The 16,260-nt window shown below is 38.5% G+C and overlaps 1 protein-coding gene across 1 annotated transcript in view; it reads left to right on the forward strand.

Moving 5' to 3' along the window:
• The window catches only part of sntg1 (syntrophin, gamma 1), a 47,663-nt gene extending 32,180 nt beyond the window's left edge, over positions 1-15,483 (forward strand). Inside the window, exons 14-19 of the mRNA XM_061732474.1 lie at positions 5,252-5,368; positions 6,045-6,116; positions 6,563-6,715; positions 6,867-6,959; positions 12,518-12,628; positions 12,749-15,483. Coding sequence (XP_061588458.1) covers positions 5,252-5,368; positions 6,045-6,116; positions 6,563-6,715; positions 6,867-6,959; positions 12,518-12,628; positions 12,749-12,931 — 729 coding nt within the window. The 3' untranslated portion in view covers positions 12,932-15,483. The remainder of the gene's footprint in view (positions 1-5,251; positions 5,369-6,044; positions 6,117-6,562; positions 6,716-6,866; positions 6,960-12,517; positions 12,629-12,748) is intronic.
• Positions 15,484-16,260: the final 777 nt, after the last annotated feature.

The following is a 16,260-nucleotide window of genomic DNA, read 5'->3' on the forward strand; positions in this document are numbered from 1 at the left end:
CACACATATAGATTCCTCTGTCACGTCACTTAACTCAGCCTCTTCATTTAGGAAATGAATACATAGTTTACAAAATCTAATGTAGTTCTAAACACATAAAAAACAACTACGTACGTGTTAAATGCCTGGTAAATACGTGCTAAATTAGTCAGTTATTTTATACTTCATTAAAATGTGCTATTAATGAAACTAAAATGTTAATATACTGTAATTTATGGCTCGCTACTGATGCTTCACAGGAGTTGTCAAATTCACTTTAAATATCACTTGTATGTTTTTATTTTCTATCATGTTCTTTAACAAGCTAGTTAATGGTTCTGTACAGTTTTGAAAGACTAAACAGGACATGTTTAACACAGAAGCAGCTCCACCTCAGAGGAATTCTGTGGCTTCTTTAAACGTGAGCACTATTTAGGATGAAACCAATTGATCTGCTATATAAACATTAATGTTGGCAGACTCCTGTAATGTAATCCAAGGGATAACTTTCCTTGTTAAACACAAACATGTTGTTTTTCTTTTACGATGGTAGACTTTGGTTGTTTTTAAGTGGCTGCAAAGCTTGTGGGAAGAGTTCATATAGAAATAGACATGTTTCTAACGTGTAGCAGAAATCCCAAGGGAAGGTGAGTTGCTGCTGAAAGATAACACGGTTGAGAATTGAGCGGGCCGTCTGGGGAAGAGCTTGTGTCAGTGCATTTCTGTAATTTCACAACAAAATAACCCCACACTGTAAGAACCTGTCACTGGCTACCCTTTGGGGGGTTTTGGACATAATGCAGTTGCATCTAGTTGCACTGCAGCTTACATCGCTCCCATGTTTATAGTGTGTCCTACAGACTATTGCAATTTCAGTGAGCATGTAGATCAAAACAACTACAGGCAATCAAATCAAATTGTTGTCATCTCCAGTTCGTCACCGTCCGTAGGTCAAAAGCCTGCTGGTTTTCAATGTAAAGGTTCCTCCAACAGCATCAGTTTGGATGTGCAGGGTCTTAAAAGAAAAAAAAAAAGATTTTCCTTCAAATGTGTCCGGATCTAAAACATTTGTGGGCAAATTCATTTCATTTTCATTTATTTATTTATTCAAACAGGTCAAAAACAAAAACAAAATAATCAGAATGCATAAAATGTATAAACCGAAAAAAACAAACAAAAAAAACAAAACAAAGAACAACAAAGAAAAACATAAGCAAAACAAAGCAAATTAAAGAGACAAATCTATATGTAAATAAATATTTCCTGTTTGAAAGGGTGTCTGTCGGGTTTTATGCTCTGAAAAAATAAAAGGTTTTATTGGACAGAACTAAGTTTTCCAGTAAGGAAATGAATGAATCAGTGAAGGGGAATTCCTTATGGCATTTACAGTATGTACTTTATTAGGCTTTGTTATTGTGTGAGGATCTAAATGTATTAGGCAGTTAATGTCTGCGACAGCTAAGAAACAAACAAACCCAATTTCAGTACTGCAAGCTCAATATTTTGGTAAATTTGGTTATTTCAACTAAAAATCCTTAGTAAGCCCTGAGGGGAGATGAACAAACTAAATAAACTTAGCACAAAAAAATGAGGAAATTTGGGTTTGGTAGCTTATTTCTTTGTTTTAACAATGCTTCTTTGCATTAAATCTTATACCATTGGAAAACCTGTGTATTTGGAATGGTGGCACATTTGTAAGGAATATTTGTGGGATGAGCAGCAAAGCTGAGTATGTGGCCATGAAAAAATTGCCAAAATCTTCTCTGCCAATGCCAAACAACTCATTTTTCTGTTGCTACTGACTCTTGTTTTGAACTTCACTTGTGAGCATGGACCATGCTACCAGTGTCGCCAGATGTATGATAATCATCGTATTTGTACGATAACTTCAACCTCTGTGCAATACACGGACAATTGTTGGAAATATATAATAATTTCACAGTCCCCTTTTCACGTTGAAAAAGTGAGAATTTTTGTCAGGATAGTTTAATTTGGAATATTATTCAGCAGATTCATTTGTCCGTAATTGATCTGGTATTTTGTCACATTTGATTTATTTTATCCTCACTTTCTCTCTAACACAGACACGCCTCCTTAGCCCCATGCCATCAGCTGGAGCAGCAGCAAGTTTCATGTGGCCTAGTTGTAGTGTACGATAATTTTATGCGAAATACAATAGTTTTCGGCTCTATGCACCATAATTTGGTTTTGGGTATCTGTCAACACATGTGGAGGAACGTTATGTTCAGTGATGAAACTAGATTCTGCCTATGGCAGTTGGATCGTAGGGTCAAAGTGTGGAGATGATGCGGAGAACACTGTGCGGATTGTCGCACCAATAGAGTAACATCTTTTGGTGGAGGCAGTGTGATGGTGAGGGGCGACATCTCCCTCACTGGAAAAACAAGGCTCGGTCATCATTGGAGCCAATTTCATTGCTGAGAGATGTCGAGGGTGACATTCTGCAACCAGTGGCAATCCAGTCCCAGTCTGGGAATGAACTCTATCCTCCAAGATGACAACGCTCACCCCCACTGAGCAGCGTTTATAGTAGACGGCCTCCAGAATTTGGGCGTGGAGAGGACAGAATGGCCTGCCAGCAGTCCTGACCTCAACCCCATTAACACTTGTGGGATCAGCTTGGGCGCGCTGTTCGTGCCAACACAACCACGTTGGCTGACTTGCAACAAATGCTGGTTGAAGAATGGGATGCCATCCCACAGCAGTATGTGACCATGCTGGTAACCAGCATGAGGAGGAGGTGCCAGGCTGTTGTTGCTGTGTCTGGTTCTTCCATATGCTACTGAAGCTCCTGTTTGTTAAATGGATAAATTGTTAAATTCCCAAAAGATGTTGTTTCTTCAAACTTCCATCATCAAATCCACCAAACAAGAGTCAAAGTTATTTGGCAGAGAATATTTGGAAAAATTTTCATGGCTACAAACCACATACTCAGTTCAGCTGCTCATCCCACAAATGCACGTCCTTTACAAATGTGGCACCATTTAAAAGGGAAATAAACAAACTTTTCAATGGTATCAGATTTATTGCCAAGAAGCATTGTTACAACAAAAAAACAACAAAAAAATCTACCAAACACAAATTTCCTTACTTTTTATGCTCAGTTTATTTGCTTTTCTGTTTCGAGTTACAGACTAACATCACTCACTCTGCATGATAAATCTGAAGCTACTATCAATAGCTGGCTAACTTAGATTTTTTCTTTAAATTAAAAGACATACAAAAGAAGAATTTAAAAAGAGAAACATCTTGCCAGCACCTCTAATGTTCCAGTGAAGATCACCAAGTCCACTATCTTGTCTTTAATCTTTCCAAAAACCACAGTGTAAAAATCAATAAGTCATCATGAAACAGTCTGATTCTGGTTTGAGACTTTTTAACTTCCTGGAGTCTTTTCTGGTTGCCTGGCAACTGGTTAGATGCAATAAAGGATCCAGATCACAGCACACAGCAAAATAACAAAATGTTAGATTTTTCAGGTTGATGAAGTTTGATCAGGACACATTGTAATCATTCTGACCCCTTCTTTTACCATTTTGGTATCTATTTATTGATGAAAAGTTCAGACTCTTCAATGAATTGGCTCCTTCTCCCCGATTATGTACAAGACTGATAACAGAGCACCTGAGTACAGCTTAAAAACAACTTAAAATGAATTTAAATTGTCCTTAAGATTAAAATAGCACAGTAAAATAAGATCAAAGACAATTTCTACTTGTACTAAAAGTTTTCTATCAGTTCATCTTAAAAATATCCTGATGTATTCAAACTTTTTGACCTCTATTGTATTCAAATTTGGTTTCCATAAATAAAGTGTTGCTGCAAACAACCATTTGAACATTTTACTCAAGTTCTTGTTTAATTATGACATATCGGAGAAAAACTTTTTTTTTTTGCAACTTTGGATAAATCAGAAATAATAATGACTTGTTTTTAGGAATAAAATGCTACATAAATCATTTATGCATATGATAACGTATGAAAACAGTACGCCTTGAAGGATAATGCATAGGAAGTGAGATCCTACAGAAATGGAAAAAGGCCATGCTTGGAAGTGTTCTTTATTTTCTTCATCCCATTCAATCTCACAAGAAAATGTGAATCAAGTGTGTTTGTGTACATCTCCAAAACGTAGCAGTGTCTCAAACCAGGGTCAGAAATTTAAAAATTACTTCAAAATTGCAATCTGTAATTTCATGTAGGACAGCATCCATGTGAAATTACAGTGCACCACCCACATAACTTTCCATATTTTTCTAACCCTAAGCAAGTATTTCACAGTTTCTTGAGTGTACCGGTATGTTAATTCTGATCATGCCTATGTGTTTATAACTCTCTACCCTAACCATGTGTGAGTGATATGAAAAAAGAAAAGTGAAATGAGAGTGGGTGTTGTGGTCTAATACCATCCCCCAGCAATCATCTTCATCTCCATGTCAAGAGGGTCAAACTTGGATTTTGTTAAGGGCCAAAAAGTGTGAATAACATCATTATCAAAGACGTTAAAGTTATAAAAACCATCACGTAGCACACATGCCATGCTGACGTAGTCATTTCATGTGCAGAAGAGAAGTCTGCATATTTTCAAAGGGAAGGAATATGTAGCCTGTGGACACGTTGTTCTGTGTGCTCAGTGTTGCTGTGTACAAAACTTCACCCTCAATTTGTGGGAAAAGTGCATCATTACAGATATTATTGTGGTTATTTATCTTACTGTCATCATCCTTTATCAAGACATAAATATACGTGGGTTTTTTAACTGAATCTATGCAATTAGAGCAAACTGCATGTTCTGATAGCTGATAGAGGATGCAAGAGGTTAATCAACTTTTCTGCTTCTGCCAGCAGCTGTAAAATGACAGCTCCGTGGCATTTGTAAACATTAAAAACATAGTTTGTTTGCCATCTGAGACTGTCATCTTAAGTCAGTTCCTGCAGCTGTCCTGATGCCATCTATACACAGTGGCACTTCAGAAAACTCCAGGAGAAAATCAATCTGTTTACTTGCGATTAGGAAATAATTAAGTTAAGAAAACAGGCTTTGTTAACTGAAGATAATGTGACAATTGACTCCTGATTTTGAGACACTCGTATTAATGAATAATTCAAAGCATGGGCTGAAGATTACATGGAGGCTTTGGCAATTATACTGTTTTGTGTTTTAAACTGCAAATAAGGAATACAATGTTTTTTAAAACCTTTTGAACAACTTTTCAATGCTGGGACTTGACTTTACTTGCTCTGTCGGTAGATCATCTACATGGGCTGGGTCGATGAGAAGGAGCAGGACTCCGTTCAGGACCGAATGTACTCACCAAAGTTCCTTGCTCTGAGGGGTTCCTCGCTCTTCAAGTTCACAGCACCTCCTGTAAGCTTTCAGTCAATCTGCTCTTACATCTCACCTTCTTCTTGAACCCATCAAACTCTTGTGTTGGAAGTAATGTCACTCAGCTCCACAGGGGATGTTTTCTTTTTCTTTTTCTTTTTTCTTTTCATTCAACGCCATATATTGTTGAGGGAAAAATACTTTCTTGTTTGAAAAGAAGGAAGCAGCTCAGCTATTATCATTTGTATTGCATTGATCCTCCACACGATTGATGGTGATCATTCAATGTGTTTGCATTCTGCCAGACATTTAGGTGATTATGAGGAGAGGGATAAGCTGTCGATGGAAAGAGATTGATAGATAACTGACATTTCCTGCACCATATGCTGATATAAATGGAAAATGCTAATTTGAGTGGCCGGTGGAACATAAGGACCTGAATACGTTAAGTTAAGAGCAGCTTCTTTATTATTGATGACTTACCTGAGAAGAATACTTGACTTCTCTTGACAGGCTGTGATACATGCCTCAGTCCTGTTAAGCTTTGGATTTCTGAAGGCAAAACAGTGGTTCAGCAAATAGTGGTAGTTTCATCTGCAGCTGCACCTACACAATAGCACAAAGGTTTTCATCCTAAAGACATTTATTAGTCCTTTTTTTTTCATTTCCACAGAGAAATTTCTCAACTCAAACTCAATATTTCTGTGACGTTTTTTAGGTGACAACATGGGACTGGACCAGAGCAGAGAAAAGCTTTACCGTGTACGAGATAATGTGCAAGATTTTGAAGGTATGGTTGTCTTTTTTTTTCTTCTTTATATTCGACTCCCAGAGCATCTTGGGAGGCATCTCTCACACCAGATTCATTGAGAGAATATAAAGTAGCGAGGCAAATCGGAAGAATGCACGGATATGACTCACTTATACAGTGCATTTGCATGAATTCTTCTGCAATCCCACAGAAGCTCTTTCTTATTTCTTATTCTCTGCAGGTTCGAGGTCACTTTGAATTTGATAGTGAGAATTTATGTGCAGTTGATGAACTCACTGCAGCAAGCCTAATTTAAATAAATTCACATATGCATCTATAAAGTGTACCTTAATTTGCAATTTGTCTAACGTAAAGCTATCAGACAACACATTGGAGTGAGCTGTTGTCTCCTAATAAGTGTTAGTTACTCGTGCCGGGGGGGACTGTATCGCTGTCAGCCTGGTAGCTATTGTGTGTCATCTCAGGACAATGACCTCGTGGACAAGAGGAAGCACTGCTTCAGTGTCCAGACAGAGAGCGGGGAGGACATGTTCTTTAGCGTGGAGCTGGAGTGTGAGCTGCTGATCTGGGAAAAGGCCTTTCAGATGGCCACGTTCCTGGAGGTGGAGAGAATACAGGTCAGCTCTTGAACACGCCGGAGGATTTTCACGTAGCTTTTGTAGTCTAGTCATTTTAGCACAAAGACTGTCAAAGCTCGTGTGAAATCTGTGAGGAATTTGTAGCAGCATATAGTCTTCGTAAGTAACATTTTGTTCTGCTGTTCTGCAGTGTAAAACGTACGCATGTATTATGGAGAGCCACCTTATGGGACTCACCATTGACTTCAGCATGGGCTTTGTCTGCTTTGATGCCGCTTCAAAGGTGAGTACACGGCGGCCCCTTTATTGTCAAAACAACGAGGAAATACAACTTATTCAGGACTCTAGGAGCGTGAGCACATTTGTTTGATGGCTGGTTATCACTCACCCTCCCCAACTAAAACCACTCCTTCCTGCCCACAGTTCATTTTGGCCTTACCCCAAAAGTGTGAGGAGCCTGCTGACTACTCCGCTGGTGCACATTATGCGGATGAGCAGGACACAAGCCATGCCATATTGTTCTCTAAGATTTTGGCCCTAATTCCTACAGTAAGAAGCAACAATGTCCCCTAAGGATGATCATTGTGTTGCCAGAGTATTGTTTAGTGAAAGAAATGCACCAAACACAATCCATATGTAAACTGCAAGTGCACACAATATAAGGCGTGGGATTACTCCATAATTAAAAGCTGCTATTGGCAAATTTGAAAAACCATAATGGCCTCTGTTGGAAAGAATGTGAATATTACTCTGTTTGACAAGTAGAGCAGTAATCTGCTGGCTCCGTACCCAGTGAGATGTTCCTGTGTCGCCAGTGCTGTTTACACACGGATAACTGGAGCGTAGAAAGAGGGAGAAAGTAAAACACAAACTAGTTACGATTTTGTCTGCCAGTCCCAGACATGTGGGTCAAGGCGCTTCATAGTCGACCTTTCACAGAGTGAAGGGGTGGAAAAATCAATACATGTATAAGGCACTTACGACTGTATAATCGGTTGAATGAATTGAGATGGATGGAGTTGGTGAGGCTGGTGATACCTGGATAATTCATAAAAGTTAGAGGAATTTTGAAAGTAACATAAAATGCCCCTTTTATCTTCCCTCTAGCCTCCATCAAACATCTTGCCTCCAGAGCACAAACCTCAGGGAGCATCACCAGCTTACCTGGATTGCATTGCCTATCTTTTTCACAGATTTGAATGCAGCTTCATTTGTCACAGTTCATGACAACATAACCTAATATTTTGAGGTTTCTTTTGCTCGTTATCTCTATGATTAACTATTTTTATGATGTTCCTTACACAAAAATATACAAATGTACAAACTGGCTACAAGCTAACTAAAGTAGACTGTGGGTGTGATACAGCTCATCTCGTGTCAGCGTAGGAAGGCTGACAGCAAGCCAGAGATGAAGAGGGTTTTCCTCATGTTTCCTCCAAGTGACAAAGCATCAAACGTTCTGAACTACATGTAATACAGGATATGCCCCAGCTTGCTAGGGAAACGAGATGCAACATAAACCAGGTGTAATTTGTAAATTAGAGTCATTTATTTAAAAGCAGTATTTTTCAACTCTCTTTAAGGCAACAATGACACAAAGGGACACAAAAGTAGCTTGAAGTAAGCAAACCTAATAACAAAAGTGAATACTCCAAAAGAAAATTGAAACAATGGTACCAAGTCACAGACGACATCTACAACAACAAAACTCCTTAACAAGGTTTAACAAAATAGGAAACAAGTGCTTCACAGAGGTGCATGAATAAAGAGTACACATTAAACCAGCTGAAAATACTGAAGGGCAGGATGGAGTTTATCGTCTTTGAATCCATGTGGTCACAAGATTTGCAGGGTGAGATGAGACCGCTCCAATGGAGTGTCCCAGTAGAGAGGCGAGGTGTGAGGTCAACGCTGGAGCACAGCTAGTCAGCATCGGGAACCGCACAGCAGCATTTACATTCATGATTGCCTCAGATGAAAGAAGTTACCACCAACACACTGGGAGAGAAAAGCAGAGCAGGCTCATGGCCGTTGCATATGTGGAAAGGTTAAAGGGCAATTACCTGTCCAACAGATACAGTATACGGTCATCATGGCATCACCCTTCAGTCCCTAATGTTCTCTCAGTGCTTCCCATTAAAAAAGCATCACACTAATAGGAACTCATGTTTTATTTAATTCAGCATTCAGTTTTCTTTTGACTCTAGTTGTCTCAAATACAGACTTTTTTTTTCTTTTTTTCTTTTTGCACTCTCAGCCATTGAGCTTGTTCGCTAAGCTACTGACAACTAATGGCAGCTCACCTGACTGCCTACAACAGTGATTATTCGTACAGAATATACATGAGATGAGGCAACGTAACTGCCATGGAAACCAGCAGAAAGTTTTGTTGAATAGCAGAAAAGCCAAAAAAATTATTTATCTCAGCTTGAGCAAAACTGTTGCTCATAAAGTGGTCCAGCTACAGCAGATGGTACCTATTTTTCTTAATAATGTACGACATCCTAGAAAGTAAAATAAAACAACATTTGCTTCCTTAAAGGGGACCTATTATGGCATCTAATACCTATTTTAAACAAGCCTTGAATGTCTTAAAAACAAGCTTTTGTTTTTGCTAAATAAATGAGAAATTCAGCCTCTGAGCCATGTCTTTATCTTCCCATTCTCTAACCTCATTATCTATGCAGGATTCTGAGTGGGCGGGGCTATGATAATGAGGCTCTGTGCTGATTGGCTGCCTGAATGACGCGATACACCGCTACGAAAAAATGGCGGAAGCTCCAGCCGGTGGAGTTAGTTGTGGGCGTGGTTTCACACATCGGAGGCCAACCTCTGTAAATCTCATTTTGGTTACGTAACGAAAGGGAGTAGAATCTGAACGGCTCGTAGAAGCCACGTCACACTGGACGGCTAATCCGGGCGGCTGTACAGACACTGCAGAATTTGGTTGCTTTCCTCCTTCTCTGAGTTGGCAGGCTGAGGGGAGACCACTTTATATATGTTAAAGCAAGAAAAAACGTGTTTTTCACAATAGGTCCCCTTTAAATACACGTTATGTAGTAATACCAAGTCTGACCACATGGGACAAAAGAGCTCTTAAAAGTAGCATTTAGTGTTATCTTGTGGTTAATTTGCAAAGAACAAAGAGATCAAAGCCCCTGCTTTCTAAATCTTAAAAACCAGATAATAGGAATACCACTTGTGACCACACAAGTGCTTATAAAGCAACTGGCAATAATGTGCTGATGACTGGGGATGGTGCGGCACGTCTTTGTAATACTACTTTGTGCCACTTTATTACGTCTTACTCCACTTACTCCACATTAATTATTCTGTTATGTGCTTCCCTCAAGTAGTCAGCAGTGGTATTGCAACATACACAGGTTTAAAAGACAAAAACAATCCTCACTCGACCTAGAGGGGTGTCATGGGGTGGAGGTTGTGCAACTGCTTGATCAGATTGTGATTGTTGAGTCTGTGGGTCACGTCTGCTTCTTCAGCTCTTGGTAAGTCCCTCAAGCCATTTTTAGGAGCAGAGCATGTTGTACTTAGCCTTGGCTTGAGAAACATGTAGAAGAACAGGAGGAAACAAAGTTTCAAAGAAGGTTATTGCATCATAAAAAATGATAATAGTGTCACCTGTTCAAGGTTTTTAATGGTGTGGCTTTTATTAGGTAGCGTACATTTTTAGCAGCTGACATTTTAGCCTGATAATTATGCAAAGATGTCACTTTCTTTAATATTAATGGATGTGTTAGGCACTGTATGATATTTTAAATATACTGTAGAATGAAAATGTAATATGGAAATGTTAATGTTTCCTATTTCTGAATCAAACAGTCATTCATTCTTATATAGTTTTTTTTTTCTGTCTGCAATTTCTTAATAGATTTGTGCAGAAACTATCCTATGTTACAAATTACATTTGGACATTTTGCTCACATTGGGCATAGCAGACTGCAGAAGTACAACGTGACATGAAGCCACATAATATCAGACACAGATGCCTCACAGAAGAAAAAAGAGAATTCTGTCTGTCTGTCAGAGTTATGGCTAATAATTATCATTGTCATTATCTATTTATTGATAATTATTTTTTGATTGAGCAATGATCTGTGTTTTGCAGTTCTTAATTGTCAAAGGATGGCAAATTTATCTGTAGTCTGTTAAAGCTGCTACCATTTAGAGAACATCTGTCATTTGCTAAGAAAAAATGCTTATTTACTCAGGTGTGTCGAAGAAAAATCTGTAAACTAAAAATGGAGCAGGGTGTCCTATTGTAGTTGAAGCACTTAGTTTTGCCTCGGGTATAAAATGTGCCGTATGGGTCGAGCTGCACTGCCTTGACAATATCTGATCCAGAACTAAATGAAATTTCTGGAGCACATCAGAGGTTCAAAAGGAATTTTAAAAAACTGCTTCTAAATGATCAAACATAAAAGTTGTTTGATGATAAGTCTGTATCATTTAGTGTGAACCTAGGTTAATTGTAATAAATGGTCAAATTTGAGCCTATTTGTCTAATATATAATGCTAAGTGTTTTTAATCCTGTAGAGTCACCAGGAAAATATGTTCTTGAAGACCAAAAGTCAATATGACCTTTTATATGTAGGCAGTTTACTTAGGCGATTTAAACACATCCTCAGTGGGTACTTATCTTATTTTGTGAGCTTACATGTAACGCTAAGGCATTTATTTTCCCCAACACTTATTTAAATGTCAATAAGAAGAACTTAGTAAACTGCAAAAGCAGCTGCGTGTGTCTCAGCACATAGAGCTGCAGTGGATGCATCATGGACACTCATGAAAGTAATGATGGAAGAGAAAACAAGAAAGGGACCAAGCAAGAGACTGAACATGAGCACATCTTAGAGTTCATGCCTATAGGGAGACTCACTGAGCTTAAAAAAAGCAACAATTATGCAAAAGTTCCTCTATGCCACTTTGAACTGTTAATGATGCACAGCTATCAAATAATTGCATCGGAATAGTTAAGTTCAAACTGAGGATGATCCTTTATTGTGAGCTGCATTAACTATATACAAACAGGGAAACACTTTGCTTACAGTAGCCTACAAAGCCGCACTGGCACTCTAATATGAGCAGTGCAGATGTAGGTAGCAGTTCCTCTCAGAACACCTCCTCCTCAGTCTTCCTCATCAGAAACCACCCAGGGAAAGTACTTGTGATTGGCATGTGAGAGATGACAGTTTCAACACCTCTGATAAGATTAGAGAGAGTGAATTTCAAAGAGAAGAAATGAGACACTTCTGTTACGCCTTCATAATGTTTCATGAATACCTGCCGTGGTTTCTAAAAAAAGACGTTAACTTAAAAGGTCATGTCTGTGGTGTTTTGAATGGCATTTCTCACAGCACAGTGAACCACATGCTGCAGAATATACTGTATCTGCAGTGGTAGAAGCAGTTGGAGCAGTTCCCCAGTGCACATAGCTGATGCATATTTATGTGAAAAGCATGGCTGGTTGTCCACCCGAGGAGGGTGGGCAACTGATTCACGGTGCACCTTTTGTTTACACATTCCAACATTGATTGAATCCCTGAAGCTCTGCTAGTTACGCTGAAATAGTACTGTTTTTTTTTTTTTATCTTATTTTCTACTGCCAGAAGCAACACATTTTTGTTTCACAACCTCTGACCCAGGTTGATCTGAGGTGTCCTGTTTCCAACCAGTTCCATGTGGATTTCAACATGAATTTTTCGTGGGAAAAAAAGTAAATTCATAAAAGAAAACAAATAAAATAGTAATATGTTAAGATATATTTAGTTGTAGTTTTACTCCTTTAGAGTTACAGTGATATGTCTTATCTGTCATTTCAGGCAGTGCTGTGGAGATATAAATTCTCCCAGCTGAAAGGATCATCTGATGATGGAAAGAGCAAAATCAAGTTTTTATTCCAAAATCAAGACTCCAAATCTATTGAAGCAAAGGTAAATTCGGTTTAAGAGATGTTCCATGCTCTGTGTCAAAAGGTTCACAGCAACAAAGTTACAGTAAATGAATCACTTGTGTTTGACTCAGGTATTTGTTTTTTTCCTTCTTTCTTTTAGGAGCTGGAGTTCTCAAACCTCTTCGCTGTGCTTCACTGCATTCACGCTTTTTTCGCTGCCAAAGTTGCTTGCCTGGACCCAGTGTTTGTGGAGAGCCAAGGCACTGCAACGACCGCTGGGATTCCTTCACTTTCCAGTCTCTCCTGCAATTCACAGACTCCCAAACTGAAATATGCCACTTGACAGGTGCTACTTTCTCTGGACCTCTTGTAAGAAACGACACCGCACTTAATCATGAACGTGGCCTAACGTGCTGGAGGAAGACTGGACTGTGACTGCGTGGCGGACAGCTGCAGGCACTGCGAGGAATAAAAGGCCTTGTTGTGAGTGCCACTCTTGAAATCTGCCGATTTCTAGCGCACTTTGGACCTTACTTTGAAACTATACTTTAAATACATTCACAGAGACTTGATGGACACAAAATGTGTTGTTCAAAAAGGTTTTTAAGTTTTAAGTGACTTTATCGTTCTCTTAATCCTCAGACGTTCACAAAGCATCACACAGAAAAATGCTGTTCCTCTTCCATTTGATTCTGGTAAAGATCAGGGGCCAGATGCATAAAACTTTTATGACAATTTAACCACTCAAAGTGTGTGGAGGCACACTTTTTGTAAGATTTATACAGCCATGCATGCACATGGTTATCTTTTATCTTTGTATTAGCAATCATCCTTCATTAGAGTTCCACCCTTATCTTTAGTCGTAATTGGATGTGAACACTCCTCTAATTAGTCATTTGCACATAAAAATACTTGTACCGGAACTAAATATGTAGAAATGCTAATGAAGAAAGAAACAGTTAAGAATCATCACAATTTGCCTCAATTTGAAATTAAAGGGAAGGGAAGGGAATTTATTTGGTGAAATCTGTCCGGAATCACAAAACAGAATGAAGAAAAAAAACTGTCGGATGGAAAATACAGAAGCAATCAGCTTTATGTGTATAGAGAAAAAAAAAGGTAATAGCTGGATTATGAATAAAGAGGCAAATGTGCATCAGCTCACCAAGGACATCATCAGGTGTGCAGGCTGAGGACCAGCAGCCTCCGCTTTATCTGCAGCTGATGAACAGATAGCTTGTTTATTGGGTTATGCAGCCTTGCGTGAAGATGATTAGGGGAGAGACACAGGTGTGCAGACGGAGCATGTTTACTTAAACAGCCTTTGGAAACCTAAAGTGGTCCGTGATCCAAATATTATCTGGTGCCAGAAATGACTGTTACCAAGGCCTTTCCACACCACCAGAACAGCGGCTACACCACTGTCTGATACAGTTATTTGTCGCGGCCACAATCAAATAAGTAATAAGGACAACAACAAAAAACCACTATTAAACTATCAGAGTTAAATTGTGTTTTGTTTTACGTCAAACCCTATGACATTCTTTTCCACGTCACCGTATCGCAAAGTCAAAATTGTGTACTAAATATCTGCTGGAAAAGGTGTAAGCAGTATTTTTGAGTGGATGCATCATTTATGCATCTCGCCCCTGGAGTTGAAGCAGAAGAGATTTGAGGGGTTTTGTTGGGTTTTTTTTACCCACTTCAGATCATACATCACTTAAACATGCACAAGGAAAGTGTGAACATTACATAGGATGACAGAGTGTACTACTAAAATTCTATCCATATTTTTTTCAAGATATTTCTGAGGTGAAATCTTTATTTTATTTTCTTCAAGCTAAGTCCAGCTAAAAGCTAAACGCCAAGATCACTTTGGTTTTATAACGCAGGACTTTTTGAATTTGATTTTACAGTTTTCTGTCAGCATTGGTGGACAAAAATGAAAGCTTCAGAACATTATTTTCTTTTTATTTATATGACATATAACTTGAAAAGGTCTGGATTCAAATTTGTCTTGGGTTATGATAGACAGACTTAAAAAAATGCTGATCAAGAAAGTCACTGTGGTCATAAGGTTCCAATAATGACAGCTGGATTTCAAACACCTCCCGTGACTTTTATGGCATTTTCCCCCAAAATTAATGATGTAAATAAGCACTGGGATTCAAATGAAGTCAGAGATTCATGAATCATGATGATAACTGAAGGATTACTTGTTGGGATTGTGGCATTTGTTAATTTGGTGTCAACCAGAGGTGAGTTGGTGCATAGGTCATAACCTTATGCTCTCTTCATAATGGACCAATTTAGAAAAATAAAATCAGCTCTGGTGTATTTGTGGAATATTTTATCCTTGTTTGACATCACCTTGTAAATATGATATAATTGGGAAAGGAGCAATCAGGAGGATTACAGAAATATGTAGCATCCTGGCCTCTGAAGGTTTGAGATACCCCTTTAAACTTCTCTCTGCTCTAAACTGTTTATAAATACTGCAGAGTGACAATTTAACTATCATATTCATAAAGAGCTCATGTCAATTAGTGTAATTAGTAATGCTCTTACCTCTCATTTACAGAGAGGAGTCCAAACAGAGAAGGCCGCTGGATAAGTAAACACTAGAGAATAGCAAATTAAATGGGGCCAGTAAAGTGCTCGGTACTCTGCAGAGAGTTGAGTTCGTACCAGAGTCTGATGGAAACCGATGGTAGTGCAGTCTATGCAAAGAAAGTCTGTGTAAAGCTTTTGTGCTTTGCTGTGATCTTGGTCGCAAATACCCTTATAACACTGGATCTGGAGGATGAGGCTAGTTTTATTTTTTGCAGATGTTTAATTACGAATCTGCTGTGTAATAATAAATAAATGAGACCTTTTATATCACGGCTCAGTAGTTGTTGGCTTTATTTTTCACAATGTCTACAGTATAAACATGAGATTTCCTTTAAAAAATAAAAAAAATACCCCATAATGGAAGCTTTTATTTACTTTTTTTTTTTTTTAAATAAACAAGGATGCAATTTGAACACAGGGAATTCACTCGAGTCTGTGAAATATTCCTGGAACTGACTTCAGGGTCATCCATGCCTAAGCTCCACACATAAAACTTTGAAAGGCATCTAATGAAAGATGCCATTTGCTACTGACAACCAGAGTATATCTGAATTTGCTTCTTTTCTTTATCTGCCTATTCCAGTTACCCAAGTGCTGTTGTGGGTTTTAAATTAATGAAAAATTCAGAGTATGAAACAGAGGCTTTTCACATTGGAGCAACTATTCCCTTGTAATCCATCTCATTCGTAAATAAGGAAATCTTTTTTTTCACCGTATCTACTTCACTCTTGGCAGCAGGATTGCTCGTGATCTTAGAAGCTCAGTGTGGAGTTGAGTGGTCTGCATTTTTAAGCTCATGATGACAAAGTGCTTCCTGTGCAGCTTTCGCAGCAGTATCCTCAGCAACCAAGAGAGATTTCTTTATTTACAAAAAAAAAAAAAAAAAAAAGAGTAATTTGGATTTAAAACAAAGTATAGTGTGCATGCCGGGGTATTTTAACCCCTGCTCTTCATTTCTATAATTTTTTAAGGAACTCTGCTCAGTATTTTTCCTTAAACCTGGATTAAAATCAATTTCTTAACCCAGTCAAAAAGAGAAAAAAAAGTCCCTGCAATAAT

Source organism: Cololabis saira, chromosome 10 (genome assembly GCF_033807715.1).
Source record: "Cololabis saira isolate AMF1-May2022 chromosome 10, fColSai1.1, whole genome shotgun sequence".
In the NCBI taxonomy this organism is placed as follows: domain Eukaryota; kingdom Metazoa; phylum Chordata; class Actinopteri; order Beloniformes; family Belonidae; genus Cololabis; species Cololabis saira.